Source organism: Poecile atricapillus, chromosome 21 (assembly GCF_030490865.1).
Source record: "Poecile atricapillus isolate bPoeAtr1 chromosome 21, bPoeAtr1.hap1, whole genome shotgun sequence".
Lineage (NCBI taxonomy): Eukaryota > Metazoa > Chordata > Aves > Passeriformes > Paridae > Poecile > Poecile atricapillus.
Genome location: NC_081269.1, coordinates 6,944,180 through 6,968,665, shown reverse-complemented (window position 1 = coordinate 6,968,665; position 24,486 = coordinate 6,944,180). Strand labels below are relative to the sequence as shown.

The 24,486-nt window shown below is 57.7% G+C and overlaps 1 protein-coding gene across 1 annotated transcript; it reads right to left on the bottom strand.

Annotated features, from left to right (window-relative positions):
• Window positions 1-3,331: 3,331 nt before the first annotated feature.
• SRRM3 (serine/arginine repetitive matrix 3) lies at window positions 3,332-23,395 on the bottom strand. Its single transcript, XM_058854745.1, has 16 exons — window positions 23,172-23,395; window positions 20,095-20,196; window positions 16,578-16,712; window positions 16,409-16,489; window positions 15,996-16,025; window positions 15,521-15,589; window positions 15,194-15,229; window positions 14,509-14,559; window positions 14,302-14,406; window positions 13,755-13,926; window positions 7,858-8,177; window positions 7,089-7,316; window positions 6,688-6,825; window positions 4,499-4,588; window positions 3,672-4,113; window positions 3,332-3,355 (listed from the first exon to the last, which is right to left on the bottom strand). Exons 1-16 carry the CDS (start codon window positions 23,393-23,395, stop codon window positions 3,332-3,334), a joined length of 2,247 nt encoding a protein of 748 aa, XP_058710728.1.
• Between the last annotated feature and the right edge of the window lie 1,091 nt (window positions 23,396-24,486).

Sequence of the window (24,486 nt, the reverse complement as noted above, 5' to 3'; positions counted from 1 at the left end):
GTCCGTCCTCCTTTCATCGTGTGAGGCTTGGCCTGCTTGGGAGTGATGGATGGCCCTTGGAGTGGCTCCCGGCCTCTCCCGCCTGCCTGCCCGGAAAACAATCCTCAGGATGCGGCCCCGTGGCAGCGTGAGGAGGGGGCTGGGGCTGGGCCAGCGCCTCGGGAATGGTGGGATGAGTCAGTGGAGGAGGGCGTGAGTGGCCCTGCACTGCGTCACTGCCAGCCAGAAGGTTCCAGAGCCCCCCAGACCTGGTCACTCCCCAGCCAGAAGGTTCCAGAGCCCCCCAGGCTTGGTCACTCACCAGCCAGAAGGTTCCAGAGCCCCCCAGACCTGGTCACTCACCAGCCAGAAGGTTCCAGAGCCCCCCAGACCTGGTCACTCACCAGCCAGAAGGTTCCAGAGCCCCCCAGACCTGGTCACTCACCAGCCAGAAGGTTCCAGAGCCCCCCAGACCTGGTCACTCACCAGCCAGAAGGTTCCAGAGCCCCCCAGCCCTCTGGCACTCCACACCGTGGTAGCCCAGCATCAATCTGGGCTGCTCCAGTCCCCATGAGTGGGGGTCCCTGAGGGTTGGTGAGGGTCTTGGGGGTCCTCAGGGACCTGTAGGGGTTGGTGGGGGCTTACAGGACCTGATGGGGTCAGTGGGGACTGGGGGGCGATTGTGATAATGGGGCTGGGGGGCTCTTGGGGGGCAGAGGGACTGGAGGGACTGGGGGGCTGGAAGAGGCAGATCCTCTCATCCAACAAGTCTCTCCACACACCTGGCAGCCAGGAAAGGATTCCTAACTGGGGCCAGACCCCAAGCTCCCATCCTGGGGAAGGGCTGTTTTCCAGCTCAGCAAGCCAAGCAGCTCTGGGACCCCATCACCTCTGCCCTGTTCCCCTCCTCCCCCAGATTTGCCTTGGAGAAGAAGGGAGGTGAGCCCTGGCACGCTCAGTGCATGAATTCGTGAGCTGCAGGAGCTGGGGGGGGATGCTGCAGCAGGAAATTTGGGGCAGAGCCCAGTGCTGACTCTGGATGGCAGTGAGGGGGAAGGGGCTGTGGGGAGCTGAGCCATGTGGGGCTGGGGGGAACCAGGGGAAGACGGGGCTCTGCAGAGGGGAGGGGGTGGGAGGAATGCGGGGAAACGAGAGGGATGTGGGAGGGGGGAGATGCAGGTAGGGATGCAGGGAAATGGAGGGGATGCAGGGAAGGATGCAGAGAGGGATGCTGGGAGGGAGGGGAGGGATCAGAGGAGGGATGCGGGTAGGAATGGAAGGGTTGCAGGTGGGAATGCAGGGAGGAACGCAGGGAGGAGCAGGGAAGGATGGGAGGGATCAGGAGAGGTATGGAATGGATGGGAGAGGTGCAGGTAAAGGGGAGGATGCAGGGAGGGATGCCGGGATGTGGGAGAGAGGGGAGGGATGCAGGGATGCAGAGATGCAGGCAGAGATGCAGAGGATGCAGGGAGGGATGCAGGCAGGGTGGATGGGAGCTGGCAGGCAAATGGGAGTGACCCGGGGAAGGATCCAGGGAGCCTGCAGGAAGGCAAAGAGCCAAGGAGGATGGAGAGGGTTCCCCACAAGCACAGCAGGATCCTCGGTGGGATCAGACACAAAATCCCGGGGCTGCTCCACACGGAGCCAGAGGGAAGAGCAGGATGGATCCGCAGGGAGCAGGATAACCCTGGCGTGCTCCCAGCAGGAAGAAACCTCTCAGTGCCCAGCAGAGTCATTTACAATATATACTGTATATTTATTATAATTGCACCAGCTCACGGCATCTACAGCTGTACTCACAACCCAGAGAGAGAGCGCACGCGCGACAGGAAAATACTGAAGTATTTCTACAGAGTATTTGTTCCAGTTGGCTCCCTCCGCGGCAGGAGACAGAGACTGTAAAAGAGGAAGACTGGAATTTTTCCCTGATGTGCTGGCTGGTCCGCGGCGCCCCTGCAGTCGGGTCTCGGGTTTTTGGGAGCCGCGGCCCCACGGGGGCTGCAGGGCTGTGGGGAGATCCCCTGCTGCTGGCTTGGGTTCGGATGTTCTCAGGAGATTCCCCCATTTCCCAGCAGGGTTGGGGGGTCCATCCCGTGGGGCGATGGGGGGGACGGGGGCTGTGGGGCTGGAATTGCCGGGATGGTTTTTGGAGCTCATGGCTCAGGGTTTGTAGGGATGCTGGGGGAACTCATGTCCTCCATCTCCCCAGGCTCCAGGAGAACAGGACCTTCCTCCTCCTGCCACAGTCACATCCAGAGCTGCCACCCTGCCCGGGGCTGGCACGTGGGGACAAGCTCCACCATGGAGTGCCACGAGTGTGTCCCCTCCTTACCTGTTCACCCCGATTCTAACACCTCTGCTTGTTCGGGGGTCTGTGCCAGGCTGGGACACCCAGGGGCTGGCACCCATCGCTGCCCAGCTCCTGGGATTTTTCTCCAAGGGCTGGTGAATTCTCAGCCTCTGGCTGAGCCTGGACATCCCAGGTTTGGGAGGCTGACCCTGAAGTTCCCCTTCGCTCCCATCTCTGCCCTCCCGGATCATTTGGTTCATCAGGCCACGGCTAACGAGGCTGATCTGGACTCCAGAGGCTCCTCCCGATCCTGGCTGGCTGGAAACCAGCGCCGAGCGGGACGGCCAAAGCCTGGCTTTACATCCCGGGGCAGCGGGTTAATCCGGGCAGCTGCTCTCCCACCCAGGGAGGCTCATCCTCATTGTCCTGCTCCAGCCGTCCGGAAAACGCGGGGCCACCGGGATTAAACACCGACCCCCCCGGGGGCCACGACTGTCCTCAGGGCCTGGGGGGCTTTTTTTTCTTTTTGGAAATCAGCAAAATCCTGCAAAAGCCGGGCTGCGGACCAAGGCCGGGACCCTCCTGCCTCTCTCTTCCCATAATTCAGATAAAAAAGCAGCTGGTTTTCCCCAGAGGAGGGGACTGGGGGCCGCGAGCCCAGAGGTGGGACAGGCCATGCTGATGCCAAAGGATGGCTGGATGCCCCCCCCAGGAGTGGAAAAGCTCCTGCCCAGCCCTAGGCCCTGCAGCTCCCTCCTGCCGGGGGGGACAGCTCGGTGCCCCCCGAACTGGGTGGGGTGGGTGGGTGCCAGGGTTCTCCTGAGCTGGGACAAGCAGCGTTTTTCCCTGGATCTCCTCGCTTGGGAAGAGACTTGCAGGCGCTGCCAGCTTTGTTCATCCACGGCTCGGCGTGTGCTCAGGTCTGGGGGGACCCCAAAATGTTTTGCAGTGCCCCCACTCCCTCCCCCGACACCCTGGGGACAATTTCAGTGGGGGAAACAGGGTCTTGCTCATCTCTGGTGGGCATCACACCCTCCAGCTGAGCCTGCCCCCCGACCCCCCTCACTTCCCCGGGATGCTCTTGTGCTAAAAAACAGTCAAACCAAACCAAAAAAGCACAGGGGGGCCTCAGGGGTGTCCCCAGCCACCCCCCACCCACTGGCCCCAAGGTCTCTGCAGAGCATTTGTTCCCTCGCTCTGTGCTCTCCCACCCCACCCCGCCCCATCCCGGCACTCGCAGAAATAAGAAGATATCCTCCCCTTCCCCATCCCGACCCCAAAACACCCCGGAGCGGGGGGGAACCACCCCCTCCCAGGACGTTGCAAGGACCCATTTGAGTTCCCGTCCGTGCTTTTCCCCCGCTGCCAGGTCCATCCTTAGCGTTCCCCGGCTCCTTTCCACCTCCCCGCTGGTCCCGTCCCTTCTGGGGGCGCAGGTGGCATGGAGGGGGCAGAGCTGGGCTGTCGGGGGGCTGCGGCCGGTGCCGGGGGGGCTCAGAAGCCGGCGCTCTCCGAGCTGCTGCGGCTGTTGTAGCTGGGGCTGCGGCTGGGGCTGCGGGAGCGGCTGGGGGGGCTGCGAGTCCGGCTGCGGCTGCGGCTGGAGCTGTAGCTGTCGTAGCTGCGGCTGCGGCTCCGGCTGTACGAGTAGGTGCTCAGCGAGCTGGAGGACGAGGGGCTGGGCCGGTAGTAGGGGATGGGACGCTTGCGGGCGCTGCAAATGGAAAAGGGAAACTGAGTCAGGCCCCCGGCGGCCGCTCGGGGAAGGGGGTCCGGCGCTGGACCCCCGGCGTGGCTGAGCATCCAGCCAGGGCAGCCGGGCGTGCCAGCGGCCGGGCTCAGAGCGGCTGCGGGGTGTCAGGATGCGGCCACCCGGCATCACCTCCCCTTCCATCCATCCCTCTCCTCCTCCCCAGCCCCCTCCCCCGGGGTGTTAGTCCTGGATTAGGCAGCGTCGAGGGTAGAAAGTGAGCAGGTTAATGTGGCTTTTGTGTTTCCCAGACACCAAAGATTGAAAGCTGCTGAAAAAACAGACGTTTGGGATTAGCGGGAGGCGAGCTGCGGCCCGCCGGCGCCTGAGGATGAGGAGGGACACGGGGAGCACGGGGACAGTGGGGTGGGGGGACACAGGGGGCAGCGACATCAGGAGTCGGCCCCTTGTCCCTTCTCCTGGTGTTAGTGGGACCAGAGAGTGGCTGGGTGCCGAGGGCATCCTAAGGTGTGAGGAGACACAGAGGGGGTCCAGGAGGAGGAGGAAGAGGAGGAGGAAGGGGGAAGGTTACCCTGGGAGCCAGGCTGGCGGCGATGCTCTCCGGGAGGGACCTTGGGATGAAATGGAAAAGGAGAAGTTGGCATCACTGAGGTAGGACCACATGGTGGAGGGGCGTGATGGGAACTGGGGACAGGGCAGGAGGGCAAAGAAAAGCCCTGGGGCTTCTGGCTGGGCTATGGGGCAGGCAAGGGGGGCTGGGGGTGTTTCCCTGGCTGCCCCCTCCCCACAGCATCCCCTATGTCCCACAGAAATGGCTCTGCTCCTCCTGAACCCCGAGCAGAGCAGGGTCTGCCATCCCCATCCACCCCGGGATGGTGATGGGGATGGGATGGGATGAACAGTCCCCACAGGGACCATGGACTGTGTTCTCCAGCCTCCCTGGGGACATCCTGGTAAAATCAGGATGGAGCAGGAGGGATGGAAAACCAGACAGTGGCACCTGGGCTGGGCTGGGAGCAGCTTTCCCAGCCCTTTCTCTTTCCAGGGCATCCACCAGGGAGAACTGTGGGGAGCTCAAACCCACGGGCTCTGCAGTGTTCCTCCTGTCCTTTCTCCTGTCCTCCCTCCTGACAACTCCAGTCCTGCCCAGGCAAAACAAAATCCCTCACAGAGAAGGAGGCAGAGCTGATTTCTGAAAATCCAGCCCCCCCGATCTCCCAGCTGATAGCGGGAGAGACAAATAGGTCAGGAAGGAGGTAATCTCGGCTCGGCACGGCCCCGCCACCAGCGCTGCATCTTAACGAGGTGCTACATATGCACACAGTGTTTTGTCTGGCACGAAATATTGCCTGTCTTACAGCTCAGGATCCTGAGGAAATAGGATCCCAAGGAGGAGAAACCAGCTTTTGGAGGGCAGGAGAGACGTGATTGCGAACCTGCGTATTGCTGGAACATGCACAGGCGGATTAAAATTAATTCCTGTTTTCATGCCTCGAAATAGGAAGAGATCAGAAGGTCACAGTATTGGAGGCAGTCTGGTTACCCATCTGTCTGGGCCAGCTGATTCACCCAGTCATCCTCAGGGTTATCTGTGTATCCACAGAGCTGCTTTTGTCCATCTGTGTGTCCATCCATCCGTCCATCATCCATCATCCATCCATCCATCCATCATCCATCCATCCATCCATCATCCATCCATCCATCCATCCATCCATCCATCCATCCATCATCCATCATCCATCATCCATCCATCATCCATCCATCATCCATCATCCATCATCCATCATCCATCCATCCATCATCCATCCATCCATCCATCCATCCATCCATCATCCATCCATCCATCCATCCATCCATCCATCCCTGTCCATCCATCCCTGTCCATCCATCCATCATCCATCCATCCATCCATCCATCCATCCATCCATCCATCCATCCATCCATCCATCCCTGTCCATCCATCCATCCATCCATCCATCCATCCATCATCCATCCATCCATCATCCATCCATCATCCATCCATCATCCATCATCCATCCATCCATCCATCCATCCATCCATCCATCCATCCATCCATCCATCCATCCATCCATCCCTGTCCATCCATCCCTGTCCATCCATCCATCCATCATCCATCCATCATCCATCATCCATCCATCCATCCATCCATCCATCCATCCATCCATCCATCCATCCCTGTCCATCCATCCCTGTCCATCCATCCATCATCCATCATCCATCCATCATCCATCCATCATCCATCATCCATCCATCCATCCATCCATCCATCCATCCATCCCTGTCCATCCATCCCTGTCCATCCATCCATCCATCATCCATCCATCATCCATCATCCATCCATCCATCCATCCATCCATCCATCCATCCATCCATCCCTGTCCATCCATCCCTGTCCATCCATCCATCATCCATCATCCATCCATCATCCATCCATCATCCATCATCCATCCATCATCCATCATCCATCCATCATCCATCCATCCATCATCCATCCATCCATCCATCCATCCATCCCTGTCCATCCATCATCCATCCATCATCCATCCATCCATCCATCCATCCATCATCCATCCATCCCTGTCCATCCATCCATCATCCATCCACCCACCCACCCACCCAAGCACCCTTTGGGGTCAGCACATCTCATCCCCGGGTGGTGGCAGAGCCTTTGCCACATGCCAGGACGCACCTGGTGATCCTCCTGGGCTCCATGAAGCTGGGGGAGTCACGTCTCCGCTTCCTGATGGGGGAGTAGCTCCTGGAGCGGCGCCGAGGGCGGGCGGGATCGGGATCACCGTGACGTGTTCGGGGCTCGTTGTCCTTCTCTCTACACCCCGGGGAGGAGGAGGAGGAGGAGAAGGGTCAGGGAATGGGCTGGGGTCCCGTCTGGGATGCAGGGACACCCTGTGGCAGCAGTTCCCTGCACTGATGACACTTCTACCTGGGGCTGGCGTTTCCAATGTCACCAACAATGACTGGAGACCCCTCCCCGAGCCCCAGGGCAGCCGGGACCACCCTGAGCGGCAATGCCCTCTGAGCCCACTGCTGTCACCCGCGGTGTCCCCGTGTGGCTGTCCCCTCGGGCCTGACCTGCTGGCTGGCTTTTTCGGCGAGGGCGAGCGGGAGCGGCTGCGCCCTGCTCTCTTCTCCCGGGAGCGGGAGCGGGACTTGGAGAGGGAGCCGCTGGAGCTCCAGGAGCTGCTGCGCTGGCCCGGGCTGGGGGACGGGCTCTTCCTCCTCTCCGAGGCGTGCCGGGAGTGCTTGGTTGATGACTCCGAGCTGCTGTTGGGCCGGCCCCGGTGGTGCCGCTCCTTCACCCTGTGAAGGCAGAAGATCCCAGCACCGCCTCGCACCTCGTCCTGGCTGGCAGGGCGCTCCCACTGCAGCCAGGGACTCCAGGTTCCCATAAGGAACCCACATGGCACCAGATTTTGACTGGGTTACATCGCTGCCTGCAAAGCACAGGGCTTTCATTTGCTTGGGATCGTGCGTCCTGTGGGATGCTGTAATCCCATGCTACCCTCCGGGCACTGCCCTTCGCAGTGGGATAATCCCTTGCAGGGATGACCCTTCTCACAGCGTGCTAGCTTTGACTGCGGCTCTTCCCTATCCCCAGGCCCATCCTTTCCTTATCACCATCCCCGGCTCTTCCCTATCCCCAAGCCCATCTCCAACTCGTCCTCATTGCCATCCCCATTCCTATCCCTTTCCCATCCCTTGAGCATCCCAACCCAGCCCCGCTCCCCAGTTCAGCCCCCAGGATTTAAAGGTGCCCGCAGGGAGCCGCACCCCAAACATCCCAGCCCAGCTCCCGAAGCCTGGCAGGGATGACGGGACCCCATCCCGGGGACTCCCTTACTTCTTGCCGTGCGCTCCGTGGTTCCTGTCGGGGCCGGCGGGCGGCTGGGAGCCTGCCGAAGCCTCCGAGTCGCTGCTGTAGCCGGCGGGGCTGAGCGGCGGCGGCGGCGGCTCCCGGGGGCCCGGGGGTCGGCCCTTGCTCTGGCCGCGGTGTCGGGACGGAGGCGAGGCACTGCGGGAGCGATGCCGGTGGCCGTGCTTGCCCCGCTCCGGTGTGGGCGAGCGGGGGCTGCGAGCGCCGTGTCGGCCCCCCCGGGGACGGGGGGACGGAGGCTCCGTCCTGCCGTGAGCCCGCGGAGAGGGGGACGCCGAGGCCGGCCTCTGGCAAGGGGGGAGAGAGAGAGATAGAGAGAAGGAGGGAGAGGAGGAAGAAGACAAGAAAGAAGGAGAAAGGGGATTTTAACGGGGGGCGCCGGGCCGGGGGCGCAGATCACAACGTCAATGCACATCGCATAAGGCAGGCTACACAGACGCTACTCTGCACCTTCCTCTCGCCCTCAACAACGTGGGTCATGCAAACCTCCGCATGCAAAACGCCAAAAAAATATAACTCAACTGAAATCGTTATAAAAACCCAAAGGAAGGGGTGGGATGGGAGGAAAAGAAATAAATCCAACAAAGCCCCAAGTCGTCGGGGAGGGAGAGCTCGAAGGGAAAGAAACAACACCCCCCCCTCCCAAAAATAAAACACTTGGAGAGGGGATAAAGCAAACCCTGGTGCCCGCCCACCCCGACCAAGAAAGGGGAAGGGAAAAGGGATAAAACCCAAACGAAGGAAGGAAAATGGGGGAAATAAAAAAGAAAAAAGAAAAGAAAAGATGAGAGGAGGGAAGGTGGGGCACTGGGAGAGAGTAAATCAGACTGAGCCGAGGGGAAAGGGTCGAACCAAAGAGGGCTGGAGGTGATGGGGTCTGCTCACACAGAGGCATGCACATATATAGAGATATATGTTCCGATACGTGTAGTTTTTATCGATAGTACGGCTTTCGGCTTAAAACAAATCCAGAAACGAGGAAAAAACGGCACAGAGCGACAATGGAGGGCAAGGCAGGGGAGGGGGCCGGGGGCGGGGCGAGAAGGCATAAAAGAAACCAACAAAAAAGAAAGAAGAAAAACCATCCAAATCAAATCAAATTTTTAAAAAATAATAATATAAAGAAATAAATAAAAAACAAAGCAAAACTTCACAAATGTCCTCGTTACTGAGATAAACGAATGTCTCTGAGCTCTTCCTGGGACACGCATTGAGCTGTTAGCTGTGACTCTGCAGGGAACTGCTAAGTCCTCATCAGCACTCAACACAGACTTTGCTTTCTGCTTCCTTTTTTTTTTTTTTATTTTTTTCCATTATATGCTTTTTTTTTTTTTTTTTTTTTTAAGTCCCTCTTGGTTAACATCCACTTACCAAAAAAGTGGCATTTCCTCCTTTAGTAGGTAAGGTATGAAGAGAAGGGAAAAGCGGGGCAATATAAGTGCATCATTAGATTCACAAAAATGCAAGAGAGAAAGAAAGAGCGAGAGAAGGAGGAGAGACAGAGACAGAGCCAGAGAGAGGAGAAATAAAACAAACCAACTCACTTCTCCTACAGGGAGGGGAAACCTTGGGCCACCACCGTGGCCAAGCCCTGAGCCAGGCTCTCACTGAGACCTCAAGGGATTTTGCCCAGCCCTGAGGCTCCCAAATATCTGAGCTCCTCTGAGCCACAAACGCCGCCTGGGTGTTCCCCCCATCTGCAAACACCACGAAAGCAAAAAGATGGCTGGAAACGGCTCCTGCCACACCAGTCCTGACCAAGCTGGCAAACCCCAGCCCGGGGGGAGCTCTGGGGTCTCCTTCCCCCCAGCCACAGCCCAGTGCCAGGTCCCTGAGAACCCCTGGGAGGGTGAATCCTGCACAGGGCATCGCTGAGCCCAGCTGAGGGGGTCACAGGGGGTTCAGGGATATTGGGGTGCCGCCAGGATTGTGCCACCAAACCCAGCGCTGGTGACCCCAGTTCCTCGCCATCCCCTTGCCCCAAATACACCAGTGAATGGTCAGTGTGAATCCTTGAGGCTGAGGGTCTCTCCACCCATCCAACTGTGTTCTCAATGCCACTTTTCTCCCCCCGAAAAGAACGGGGCAGGGTGAAGGGCTGGCATTGTGGGGGCCACCACAAAGATGCTGCAAAAGGGATGCAAGGCTTCCATGTCCCCGAGCATCCCAGACCGCTCCACACCCCCTCAACTCCTTGTCCCCATGGAAAAGCCAATCCCTCCAGCCACGGAGCAGCCAAAATGGGGGGATTTGGGGTTTTTATTAAAAACCAGTTGCTGTTGCGATGGCTGCAGCGAGGGGGAGGCTGGCAGTGACGATCAGCCCTGCCCAGCTGCCCTGCAAGCGCCAGGGGACACGGATCTGCTCCAGGGGGATGCAGCAGCCTCGGAAAGGGGGATCAGGAGAGCCCATGCCCAGCCCTGCATCCCAGGAGAGGAACATTAAAGCAGAGAAGATGATGAAGAAGAAGAGAATGACGAAGAGAGAAAGAGAGGGAAGTCCTCTTTCCCAGGGTGGCATTTTGGCACTGGCTGGCCATGCTGTGGGCTCAGGGTGTGGGATGAAGTGTTCCCACCCAAACCCTGGAGTCTCCTGCCCTGGCGTGCAGGAAGGGAACAAAGATAAAAGCATCCCAAATAAACCCAAATTGCCAAAGACTCAGCCTAAGAGGGAAAATACACACTGGGCGCTGTGGGGATGGGACAGCCAGTGCAGGGATGCTGTCCCCTGCCCCTCGCAGACTGGGATGTCCTGGACCTGCCTCTCTCCACGCAGGAAAATTTAAACCTTTCCCTACTGCAGCCTCCCTCAGTATTTTCCCTGAGCTGGGTTTTTTCCCCCCTGAAGAGGGGCTAAACCCACACATCTCCCCAGATTTCTCATTTCTTGCCCCATCCATCCACCCCAAAACCCCCTGTGCCCATTTCTACCTGTGGTCACTGCCCCTATTTCTCCCTAATTATATCTGCCTTCATTACCCAGCCACTAATGGGGGACTGAAAGGGAACAGCCGTGCTCGGCCCCTGAATGGAAACGAACACAAATTCGGAGGGCTGAAAGACACAGAAATGCATTCTACCGACAGCACGAGGAGACGGGGAAGAGAAAAGGAGGGAAGAAAGAAAAAAATATTACGTGGACAGGGCAAAAAAAAAATAATATAAAAATAAAGAACGTAAGAGAAGAGCATGGCTTTGCAGCTAACTGGGGAAAACCATACAAATAAAAAAAAATTATATATAGCCACCAAAAAGAGACAAAATGAGAGACAGAGAAGGAGAGTGAGAAAGAAGGAGAAAGAAAGTCAGAAAGAAAGAGAAAATAACATTAAATCAAGCTACGGTGCTTTTCAACAGGCTCATCTGCAGAAGTGAACGTGCAGAGGTGGACAAAATACCTACCTTTGGAATTGGCAGTGACAGGAATGCAATAATAAAAAAAGAAAACAATAATCTCCACATTTGGAGGGCAGAATGGGAAAAAGACAAGGACTCTTTAGTACGGCGATCCAGACCCCTCGGCTAATCCCGTTTGCTTTGCTTAGATTTTTTTTTTAATTATTTTTTTTTTAATTGGTCTTTTTAGCATCTTATTTATATATATATATATATATATTAATTTTTGTTTGTTTTTCAATGGAAAGGCTGCGGCCGGCCGCCGAGCGGTGGGGCCGCGGGGGGGTGGCTGGCTGGTGGCTGTAACCCCATCAGGCTGCGGTTCAGTTTTAAAAAGTCACTCTATAACATGGCAAAGTCCCGGATAACATGCAGGGAAGGCGATGGATGGAGGTGGGACACGGCGAGGGATGTCGGGTTGTGTTGGCCCAAAGAAAACCGGAGAGAGAGAGAGAGAGGGGCTGGAGGGTGCGTGTGGGCGAGGAGGAGGAGGAGGAAGGCTGGGAAGGCAGCAGGGATGGATGGACACAGGACTGGGGATTTAAAAGGGAAGGCAACGCCGCGCAGCGCCCCGGGGCACCCCTGGCTCCCGGCGGCTCTGGGGGTGCTGGCGGACGAGCCCGGAGTTTTTGGGGAGTCGGCAGGAGGTGGGAAGGGGGCTGGGTACCGAGGATGCTCAGCACTCATCCTGTCGGGATGCAGGATGCGGGATGACCGCTTGGATAACCCCGCACCCAGCGGCCTCATCCCGCAGCCGGGGAGGAAAACCTCGCCACGGCAGCAGGATCCAGCAGAGGACACCGGGAATTTGCGAATTTGAGGAGGAAAAGGACAATTCGCTCCTTTGCAGTGTAGAGCTGCTGGGTTCTCTTCCCTTTTAAATTCCTTGTTCAAAATATAGAAAATGGAAATACAATGTTCAGCGGTCATAAATATTTAGAAAACACATCAGGTTTTAGTTTTTGTTTTGGTTCTTTTTTTTTTTTTCTTCTCCACATTAACACACACAAAAGCAAAAAATTCTAGAACAACACGACGACGACGGGGTGGTGGGAAATAAAAATAAGAGAAATATATATCGTTTGCATTTCTGTACATCACAAGGGAAAAGAAAAGAAATCATGAGAAAGGAAACTAAAACAAGGGGGCGGGGAAAAAAGCACGTTTCATTGCCCTTCCCTCCCCCTCGTCCCTGCTTCTGCTGAGCAAGAAATGGAAGTGTATATTACCGTTTGGGTTTTTTTCAAATGGGAGGCTAAAGAAAAACACAGATGGGATTAAAAAGAAAAAAAAATAAAAAATAGAAACCAGAGAGAGAAAGAAAAGAGAGAGAGAAAGAGAGAAAGAGAGAAAGTTGTTGGAGAAAAGTCCCGCTGGTGCCGGGGAGCCAAGGGAGCTCGACGGCCTGGGCGATGTTGGGGTGGGCAGGGGGCGAGCGGGGCGAGCCGGGCGCCTGGGGGGCCGCGCCTCGGCACCCGAACCCCCCCAAGCCCCAGCCAAAACCACAGGAAAGAAGAAAGCAGAGAGGTGCCCCGAGAGGTGGGCAGGGTGCTGGGTGCTGCTGGGGGGTGCTGGGCTGGGGAGGGGATGTGGATGCGGGGTCGGGGGCTCCTGGCCCTGCAGGTGTTGGGGTGTCAGTGTTGGGTGCTGGCAGCCCAGGAGTGTCCCCGCAGGACATCACCTGTGGGAATAAAGTTCCCTGGGATGAGTGGGGACCTGTGTGGGCCCCATTAGTGGAGTTCTGCAGTGCCTTCACTCAGCCCTGCCTCCAGCCCCGCCTTAGCCAAAGCAGGCTCCTCACCATCGCAGCACTGGTTAAACTGGGGCTTTGCCCCACTCAAGGGAGCAGTCCCCGAGGTTTCACAAAGACCCTTGGAATGCTGAGGCAGAGCTGGGGATGCTCAGCTGCAATGTCACCTGCCATGGGGACCTCGAGGTCCTAAAATCTGAGCATCCAGCATCAAATCCCCTCCAAACCCTAACTTGGCCAGGCTGGGTGTTGGGGTCCTGAGCACTGGTGCCGGCCCCTTGGCACTAGGGAGAGTTGGGGTAGCGGGCAAACAAGAATTTTCCTGCTTTGCCCATTTCTTGGCTGCCTGGGATCAATCTCAGGGAGGTGCAGAGCCCGGTGGTGACCCTGGCAGGTGATGCTGGCTTGCCAAGCCATCATCCCGGGGGGGTGACATCCGCAGGGCCACGTGTGGCTTTGGGGGAGGGATGAGCTGTTGGCTGCCCTGATCCCTGCCTCAGGGTGACGGGCTGGCTCCCCCAGGGAGATGGCGCAGCCAGCGCGGGGCCGGTGAGTGCTGGGAGGGTGCAACGTGCACCCCACATCTCCCCCGTGTGCTCCGGCTGGGCAGGGCGGGGAGCCGAGCGAGCGGGGAAGGAGGGGAGAGGAGAGCAGGGGGGCAGTCCTGTGGAGGGAGGAGGGGAGGGAAGCGAAGAGTGATCCAAGAAAAGCCTACGTACATCCGAGGGCTCCGGGAGCGGGGCGCCGTGGCTGTGGCGGCCGTTCTGGGCGCTGCCCTTGTGCCCGTTCTGGTGCGGCGAGGCCGAGCGCTGGGGCGAGGAGGAGGACGGGCTGCGGCTGGAGCGGGCGCTGCTGCCCTTGGGACCATCCTGCCGGCGCTTGGGGCTCAGCCTGAAGGAACCGCACCGTCAGATGCCGGCACCCCCGGCCCCGAGCCCGGCCCCGCCTTGGCCCGGCTCCGGCAGAGCCGCCGGCTGCAGCCCAGGCTTTGCCGAAGCCAGAAATGGGGTGAGAACATGGTCCCCAGACCTTCCAGAGGTGCTTCAGCACCATCCTACTCCCCTCTATACCTGTCTCAGGGACGCCTCTGCCACCTGCCTCTGCCCTCCATCCCTCAGGGTCCCCATCCCTGGGACACCTCTGCCTCCCACCTCCCTGCCCTCCACCACATAAGGGTGTCCATCACACTGACATCCACCCCACAGGGTCCCATCGCTGATGCTGTTGGTGTGCTGGTGGGGACAGGGGGTCCCGGACTGTCCCTACCTGCCGGGGGATTTAGAGCCGCTGTCGTCGGAGGACAGCGAGGCGCTGTGGGAGCTGCAGGAGCTGCGGCGGTGCGAGCGCCAGGCTGGGGACTCGCTGCGGGACCTGCGGAGAGGGTGGCCCGGGGCCGAGGGACAGGCTGAGCCGCCACGGGGGACACGCAGGGACACAGAGAGCCCCGCTCCCCCCGCCGGCCCGGCCCCTCACCTCTTGCGCTCTTTGTTTTTCTCTTTTCGTTTGTTCTTGGGGCTTCGGGACCTGCGGGAAGAGCCGAAAGCTGCAGACGTGGGAGCGGGGGCAGCACCTGCGGGGAGCTTTCCCAGCCCCCCAGAGACACCGAGGCTGCTGGAGGAGCGAGGGGAAGGACCTGCTTGGTCTGGAGCTGGGCTCCACTGAGGTTCAAAGCGTGGTGGGGATCCCAGATGGATTTGGGGAGACTGTGGGGTCAGGGGCAGGTTGGAGAGAAGGGGAGACTGGCTCTGCTTAACATCCTCAGGGCTCGTGTCCCTTGTCACCCCCCACACTTGTTCTGTCCTGCACTTTCTCTGGCACCCTTTGTCTGTTTTTTACTCCTTCCACCCTAAAATAGCAGCGTTGGCAGAGGGCATCTGCAGAGTAGAGCAAGAGTCAAGGTTTGCCCTGGCCATGGCTGCCTGGGATCCCCCCTTCTCCCCTGGGGGACATTTGGGGCCATGTGGGACCCCACAGTCCTGTGCCCTGTGTCACATCCCAGGGCAGGGGACACACAGCAGTGTCCAGCTGTGGGGTGAGGGGGTCCATCACGATGGGCAGAGGGGAGGGGACAGCAGAAGGGCAGGACACAGGGGTTCCCTGGCAGAGGAAGCTGGCAGCTGGTGGCAGTGGGGTGGCTCCTGGTAGCCATCACTCTTACCTGTGTCTTCTCTTTTTTCGTGACCCCGATTCAGACCTAAGGGAAGAAGAGGAGGCAGAGATGAAGGAGATCTGCTGATCTGGTCAGTGGGGAGCAAAGGCTGGGCAGTTTCCAGGGATGAGGAGAAGGACAGGGAGATGGCCCCGAAGTGGATGGGGCAGGTGACAGTGGCTGTGAGGAGGTGATGGCCCCATGAAAAGTCATCAATGTCCATTCCTATCCATGTCTAAATCCCACCCCAGCCCAAGGGCCCCTGAGCAGCCCCAACCAGCCCCACTGTCTCCTGCCAGCCCTGCTGTCTCCAGCCTGCTGTCGTGTCCATCCTACCTGTCACGTCTGTGTTTCTTTCCAGTCTTCTTCTTCTTTTCCTTGCGGATGGGTGAAGAGCTGTCACAGCTAGAGGGGAAGTGGGTGCCCTTGAGCAGGGAGCAAGGAACTCCCCAGCCTCTTCCCCCTGGCCCAGGGGAGTCTGGTCCCACCACCCCCAGTCACATTGCTTACCCTGGACCACCCCATGGGACGCATGAACACCGCATGGCAGTTATTTCCTGTGGGATTTGGGCTGGGGGACAGAAAGGGACTTCTGGCAGAAGGGTTCTGGCTGCCTTCAGTTCTGGAATGCCCAAATCCTGCTGTGTCTCATTGCCACCTCATGGGCTCCACAGCCTCCACCAGGAGAGAAGGTGGCCAATTCCCAGTGGGATTTCAGAGGGGGACAGTGGGTGGTAGAGGCTAGCCCGTGCCAGTGGCCTTGTAAGCCCAGAGGGGACCCTAGAGCCCACCCAGCCCAGTGGTCACTCACCTACGATCTGAGCCGGGTTTCCTCTTTTTGCTGCCATGGGAAAGGCAGAGAAGAAAGGGACATTAGGGACGTGATCCTACTTGGGCAGCTAGTGCTTAAATGGTCAGGTTTTGGGTTGATGGACCCTTCACAGAGCTATATCCTGCCTGCTGCTGTGCCCTGTGGCAGCAAGCTCCTTCCCCACATGGACCAGGCAAGGTCCCACCTGTGCATGCAGTGGGTGTGTGCACACCTGTGTGTGTTGCGGTATCAGTACGTGCAGATGCATTGCACCTCTTAAGGGTGCACATGTAGGGATGTACTTCCCCCCAAAATGGGGTGACTTGCCCCTCCAGAGGCTGGGAAAAGGCTGAGCTGGGAGGTGAGCTGCCCTCCAGAGAGAGGGGACAGTGCAGGGACAGCCAGGGACTCACCGGCTCCGGCGGTGACCTGATTTCTTCTTCTTTTTCTTCTTGGGTGGAGGAGAGGTGGAGCTGCTCGAGCGTCTTTTCAGCCTGTGGGAGACAGTGGACAAGGTTGGGGAAAGAAGAAGGGACAGGCCTCAGGCCTCTGTGTCCCAGAGTCCCCAAAATCCACTCGAACCTGTACTCGCGGTGGCCGCTGTCCTCGCGGTAGCACTCGGCCGAGCAGTCGCACTGCAGCAGGCAGCCCTCCCCATAGTCAGGATACTCCACCGCATACTCCTCCCCATCCGCCCCGTGGTGGTTTTCTATCACACTGCCAAAGGAGGAAGAGCAGGATTAATTTGGGGATCCCCATTCCCTGTCTCCCACCAGAGCAGCTGGGACAGCCCCAAGGCAGCTAGAGGGGCTGGGGAACATTCCCTCTGCATCCCAAGGGGACCTTGGTCATGTCCCTTGATGTCCACACACAGCAGAGTCCCAGGGTGGAGGTCTGCTCAGGGTCTTCCTGTGGCTCCAATCCCTGCAGAGATCCCCTCCAGGCTGGCATAGGGACATTGTGAGACTCAGGCCACCATCTCCCCACAGGGCCCAGACCCAGCCTCATTTGAGCCTCCTTTAGCTTTGCTCAAGTGCTGGAGCTGAGCAGGAGGCTGGGTCAGCCCAGGTGGGTTGCAGGGCTGGATAAGGGTGAGAAGAGCTGGCAGAAGAGCAGGAAATTTTGGTGGGAACTGCCCAGGATGGTCTGGGCTTTGAGGCCAGCACCCCACAGTGCCACCAGCTCAGCACTGGAGCTTCAGGCAGGTAATGGTCAATGTCCCTCCTAGGGCCAGGTGAAGAAGGGGTGGGGGGACATCATGCCTAGAGCCATCAGGGTCTCTCTTTCTCCTGAATGACTTTGTCAGAATTAATTTTCCCCACTGCCATGGAAACCAGCATGAGGTTGCCATTGACTACCAGGGCTGTGGGCAGGGCTTGGCAGAGGCCTGGCAGCTGGACTAGGACAGTCTCAGGAGTCCCTGCCCAACCTCTCCCTGATGCCCCCACCTACCTGGTCTGGCTCTGCCATCAGCCCCAGGAGCAAACCCCACAGGGAGCCTCTCATTTGCTCTTGGGGGATGTAGGACATCTCACCCATGGAGTGACAAGGACATTCAGGTGCTCTAGAGGGAAACTTAAGAGATGGGGACAGACTTGGAGGGTGCCCAGCACCACACCAGCCCAGGTGTTTGCTTCCCACGGGAGATTTGCCCTCAGAAACCTGATGTGGACTCCTCTGACCTTCCCAGTCTGAAGGTGAGCAGTCAGCGATGCTGGTGGCAGCATCAGTCCCTTGGCAGCCTGGCCATTGCCTGAGAAAAGGGAAGCTCCCAGTCCCAGACTGCAGATCTGACAGCAGCACGTGTTGGGATTGTTGGCCACAAGCAGACCATGGGCTGTTTAACCTAATTAGAAATGTCTTGGACTGAAACTACACAGGAGGCACCCTCCCCCTAACCACGGACGATCGCTCAAGCAGGACTTGGGCTCCCTTCTGCGCCACAGCCATGGCTTGCTGGGTCCCCTCCAAGTGACTCCTGCTTTGGCCATGTCCCAAAGGTAGGAACAGCCTTTCAAACACCCACCCAACCATGGCAAGGGGGAGAAAAGAGGCAAAGAGAGAAGGGAGCAGGGTTAATTCTCTGTGTGTGTCTCTGCTCTGTGAGCAGGCAGTGCTCCACGCCAGAGCCTGCTGCCAGCATCTCACCCATTAGCTGCGCTCAGCAGCTCAAGACCAGCCTTGTGCTGCTCCAATTATCCCTCCCTGCCCAGCACACGCTCGCCTTTGTCTGCAATCCCACCAGTCTGTCCATCAAGCCCTTCTCCTTGGGGACCGGGCTGTACCGAGCTGTGCACACGGAGACGGGAGCTGGGAGTGCACAAAGAGCAAAGCCAGGGACTCAGGTGGTCACAGCTCTGCTCGATGCCTCAGTTTTCCCTGGGGAGTTATGCAGATGATGCTGAGCTCTCACATTGGCTTTGAAACAGGACCAGCTGGTTCAGACTCACAGTCCTGGCAGCCAAGGACCGAGCGGTAAAAGGCCAGAGCGGTGCTGGAGCAGCACCTGCCCACAAGATGTTCTGCTGAGCACTCTCCCAGCCACCAAAAGGGCTGAGGCTCTTCATTTAAAGCTTATTTAAGCCCCTTGTCCAGCCTCTTCATGCAGCACAGACCTTTGGCGTGCAGGATATCCTCCAGCAGCTCAGATCCTTGCTGCTTGAAGAGCCACCTCCTTCGGGCCCAGCTCCCACCAGCCTCCTCAAGTGCCTCTGGCTTTGCTCTCCTCCAAGCAGTCCTTTGCTCTGAGACTGTTCCTTCCAGCTCAGCACTATTATTTATAGCCCTGGGGCTAATCTTTGATGATTACACTTCGTTTTGCAAAACCAAGACTGTAAAGGTGACAGTCAGGGCTGCCTGGGTAACCTTAAGGCACCTTTGGCTTCCCCATGTGCTCATTACAGTGCTGGCCATAACGAGCCTGCCAGGAAGATGCCCTGGAGATGACTCCTGCCCCCACGAGCAAAGGCCACTTAACACCTCAGATGTGATACTCAGTGACCTGAGCAGGTTGTTTTTCCCCATGCCTTGTCTTTTTCCTGCCTAGAGGAGGATCCTGAATGTTTCATGCTGTCCCAAGCCCATGTGCTCCATCCAGGTAGGGCACAACCATGTCCTTGTGTCCCACCCAGCCTGGCGTGCCACCAGAGTGGTGGGAGGGAAGCTCTCCCTGCTGCCACGGCTTCCCTGCCTCCCCCCTCGCCCTGATTTTCTGACCCTAATGAAGCATTAATATTCAGTGAACCTGCAGCATCTATTCCTGTCCCAAGTGACCTGGTTTCCAGGCTGATGGATGGTGCACGCCGGGCCAGCCATACTGCCTGGGCCATTAAGCATTGCACTGATAAATCATCATCGAGCTGGGGTGGACCCTGCTGAGGCTGGGGACAGTCCTGTGCAGGGCAGGAGCAGCAACTGGCATGTCCCCAGCAGGAGCTGGGCTGCTTTGGACACCAAACCTGAGCTCTAAGCCCCCTTCCAGGGCAGGTGCAGCCCCCCAGGACCTGTGAGGAGTGATTAGAAGCAGAGGAACAGTACAGGATCTCCTTGGGGAAGCTTCTTCCATGGGGTTCCTGCCCGTGGCTGGTGGGGTAAGCCAGACATGGAGACCTTCTGCACTTGGGGTTCATCATCTGGGACAGGATTGCAACGCTGGCCTCTGTTCAGCACCCAGAGATCTCCAAATGATCAGTGCAGGACAACTTTTTACCTCTCCAGAGGTAGGATTCTGCCTCAAAGGGGCAGATCCTGCCTCCAGCTGTCTGAACAGCCAACCATCAAATCAACCAACAAACCATCAAATCAACCAATCAACCAATCAATCAACCAATCATCAAATCAAACAAACATTGACTCAAGGCCAACATCCATCCATCCATCCATCCATCCATCCATCCATCCATCCATCCATCCATCCATCCATCCATCATCCATCCATCCATCTCTATATACTCTCTCTTTGTCCATCCATCTATCCAGCCATGCATAGATACACCCTCCTCCTCCCACCCACCTGCCCATTGATACTCAGAGGCAATCAAGGATGTGCCTCTCTGGGATGAGATGCACACATGGACCAGCTGGAAGCTGCCTGACTTACATTTGGCGCCCGTGCTGGTCCTCCCTGGTGAGCACACCCTCCTTCTCCATCAGCATTTGCCGAAAGGTCCCCACTTTCTGTCGGATCTCCTCTTCGGAGTACCTGGATGGGCAAAGACGTGGTCAGGGCTGCTGTGGTTGGAGCATGGGCTCTCCATGGACCTGCTGAGGAACTCTATGCCTTTAAGTGACACATGGCCCAAGGGGACAATCAAAAGGGGAGGTGGCATGGTGACAGTCATCAGGGCCTGGAGGACAGCAGGACCTCTGCTCAGTCCCCTGCCACCACTATCCACGTCCTCCTCTCCCAGCAGTGCATGGCAGAGGAAGGGACATCAGGAAAGGGGAGAAGAGAAGGATGACCAAGAAGTTGCAAGTGCCCACCAAACCCCCTTGGCAGTGCCACCATTGCAGCCAGTGATTCTGGGGTTCACCCCCAGCATCTCTGTCCCATCACGAGCTCCCCCCATGATGCTCCGGGGCCCTGAAAGCCGTGACAGCTCTGTGCTACCACTGAGCACTGACTCAGGCTGCTGCAGGGTTATTAACAAGAGACACTAATCACTGTGCCCTGGCATCTGAGAACAGCCACTGCAAACCACGGCGCCCCTGCCGTCCCCAAGGTGTCCCTGGGAAGGGGCAGGTGACAGCCCTGGGCAGGTGTTCCTGTGCCACATCTCGTGGCTGCACAAGGCATCCTCCTCTACTAAAAATATCCCAAGGATGTAGTGGAGAGACCCACGATGCTCTTGGCATCATCCCAGGGGAGAAGGTGAAGGGAGAGGGGAACCACCACACTGCCAGCCTGGGAGGGAAGGGGTTGGGCTCTGTGTGTGTCCTTGTCCTCAGGCATGGCCTCTGCAGGGGCTGCTCATGGCCCACCTTTTCCATCACATCCCATCAGCATCACTGCCACCAGCCCAGAAAAGTGGATGCCAGAGCCAGGCTGAGCCCTGCAGTCCCCAAAGCTGGCACTTCACACAGCCCATGCTGGGGACAGTGATGCCCCTCACAGTGCTCTGGGTGCCCCTGGGTGCCCTGGGTGAGGAAGGGCACATGGCATCACCCACCCCTCCTGCAGTGTCCATGAAGGGGAACACCGAGGAAAAGAGAATTAATATTAATGAACTCATTTGCAATGAAAGACTCTCATTAATTCCCCAGCCAGATTCCACACAGAAGGAAGGATGATAACAGGGTATGGAGGCAGCCTGGCTGCTTCCTCTCACCTTACACCTGGGCATGGGGAGCCCCAAAACCAGGGTAGCACCCTCAAATGCTGCTCTCCATTCCCTCGATGGCACTACACCTGGCTGGACAGAGTGGCCACCCTGCAAGGACGGAGCTGCCAGCCCTGGCCATCCCATGGACACCAGCCAGCCCACAGCAGCAGGAAGATGTCTGCCTGGGATGAGCATTTGCTGCAGCATGTTAAGAACACGGCCGGTGCTCTTGGAGAGGGGACATGAGGCCAAACAGGAGGTGACAGATGGGCCACTGCGGCTGGGCCATTAGCAAATCTGTGGGGGGAGGCCAAGGGAAGGAACTCACCACCACCTCCAGGGATGGAGGCAGGAGCACCACCAGCCCTTTCCCTCCTGCATTCCTCTGGTGCTGCTTGTTACCCCACTGCAGGGGGTTTGCTTTTGCATTTAACATATAGAATGGATTTGGGAAAGAAAGAAAATTTTGCTGACACTTCTTTTCCGGACAAGGAATCCAGCCTGCAGGCAGGGAATAACAGTGCTGGCAGCCTGGAGCGAGCTACAGCACAGGCAGGAGGAGCCATCCGCCTTTAAGGAAACAAGGGAGTGCTTAAATCCCTGCAGAACCCCCACTGCTGACATTCACATCCATCCTGGGGCTCTGCCCTCATTACAACTCCCCCAAGGCCATAGCCAAGAGGCTGTCCCTGGTCCAGGCAGAAATCTCAGGGGTGCAAATCCCTTCACATGGAACCCCCCCCTGGAAAGCCCCTGTGTGGAGGGGAAGAGCAGGCGGAGGATTAAGCAGGTTGACCAAGATTATTACTGTAATTATATTATCATTTTGGCGTATCGCCATCATCAGTGTTATTAATAGCCTTAATAACAGCAAAGCAATTATAGCAATAACAACAATCCTGGTTGCAGTGTTGCTATTACCCATTGCAGTAATGATACTACCAGTAGTAAGATCCCTACTAGGGCTCGGGAACCCAACAGGAGGCTCTGGGCTCCCCAAAGCGCCAGGTCAGCCTTATTTATTTCCATAATGACAAATTAGGCACAATCATTATTCCAGTCTGTGTGAGACAATTTAATTCTAGGTCACGCTTGCACTCTTAATGAAAGCCTTGGCGAAGCCTTCCCTCAATCCATTTTCCTTCTCCCCAGCTGATACCAGTCCCCGTCTACCCAAGTGTGCCGAAGAATTTGCTCCATCCATCAGGTTTTAGAGAGCTGTCAGAGGGATCAGGATGTTTGGCTGCTGCCAGAGACAGCACAGCCATGCCCAGCAGGGATGGGGGTCTCCTTTTTCTGGCCCCCCCAGTCCCCTCTGCCCACCCAGGAAGGGATGTTCCCTTTGGGTTCTTCCCTATCTCTTTTGTTTCCCGGGGGAGAGGAAAGGCTGGGGAGCAGCTTGCAGTGTCTGGCCATGGCATTGGCAGGACGGGGGCGGGGGGGTTCTGTCACCCCAAAACCAGGAAGGAGAAGGAAGACAGGGCAAATGAAAGCCCCAAACCAGCCTCTCCTGTGAGTAAACCCCAGCTTTCCTCTGGGATCCCACATCCCAGGCATGTGGGGCACAGGATAGGTGGCACTCATGACTTGCACAACCGTGAGCAACTTCACTCCTCTTTCCTGCTTCAGCTTTCTCTTCAGGACAAGCTGGGAGCTCAGACTTCCAAGCAGGGAAAGTGGATGAACTCCTGGGCATTTCTCTCCACAGACCAACTCACCAAAGCTGTTTGGTTCACCCAAAAGTGGATTTATTTCCAAATAGGAACATTTGCCACATCAAGGTATTTTTTTAAAGGGGGAGAACAAGGTGCAAACAGATCAAAAAGATCTCATCCCCAATGTCCCCACCACTCACCCCTGTTCCTCCATCATCTCCTGCAGCTCCATGCACTTCAGCTCCACCCTCCTCTTGCGCTCATGGTCCAGGATTTCCCGGTGAGCCTTCTTCACTATGCTGGGCTCCACCAGCCGCACCTCCTCCTCACCCTTGTGCCACGTTCCTGAGGCACTGGGCTGGGGGAAGCCGTTTGAGGCTTCCTGGGGCGAAGGCACGTCGGCCCCATTGTTGTAGAGAGCCATGATTGCCTGGGAAGGAGAGAAAGAGTCAGGGTCAGTCCCTGCCCTGCTTCCCCTCTCACCCCATGGCAGTGAGGGGACCCTGCTAGGACCTGAGGGTAAAATCTTGAAAGCAGGTTGATGGGGACAGTGGCTAGATCTCCCTGCACCTTTCTTCAGCTTCCTCATCCTAAAAGCAAGGCTGAGGGCTACTCCCATCACCATGACAAGAAGGCTGGCTCCTGGGAAAGAGAGGAGGATACTCTGCTCCAGCCTTGTACTGGAAAAACCTGGCCAAGGGTGGGTCTCTGTGGGGTTCAAGACGATACAGCAGCAGCAGGACAGGTGGGCAGGAGTCCCTCCCAGCCTCATGGACCCCACTGTCAGGCAGTGTGGGTTTGGAGCAGGGACAGGCATCCATCCTCACAGTTCTCTAGGGACCCAAAGACCTCAGATATCCCCTTGCATTCCCCAGCTGCACTGGCTGGTTTGGTTGCAGTAGTGGGACATCCCAATGTCTGGCTCAGGCAGTGAAACCTTGCTGATGCTCTTTGGCTATGGCCTGGCACCCTCTGCCATGGCCCAGGGTGGGCTACAAGGGGAGATGAGGATCCCCACCAGCTTCTGCCCCCCTGCCTTTTCCCTGCTCCTTCACCTTCACGTGTGTCTGCCTCCTCTTTGCACCACACGGTCAATGTGTCCTCACTTGGCTCCAAAAATAACCCCTGGAAAAGGACAACTGTTCCCAAGCAGCACTGCCGTGCTGAGGCTCCGGCTGATGCTCCCCAAGCCTGAGGGTGGAGATGCTCCCAGATCTCCTGGATCATCCAGACAGACACAGCCCTGTCTCAGCACCCTCAGGCCATCGGTGCATGGCTGAGCACCCATTTCTCACTGTCCCTGTTGTCCCACCATGCCCCAGCTCCCCTGCTCAGCTCCCCAGCATTCCAGCCCTCTCCCCAGTATTCCAGCCCTCTCCCCAGCATTCCAGCCCTCTCCTGAGCATGGGATGCTCCCACTGGAGATCTGCTGCCTGAACCACCAGCTCCACCAGGCTGCAGAGGCACCACCTGGTCTTTACTGGAGCCCTGCACAAAGAGAAACGATCAGTAGCA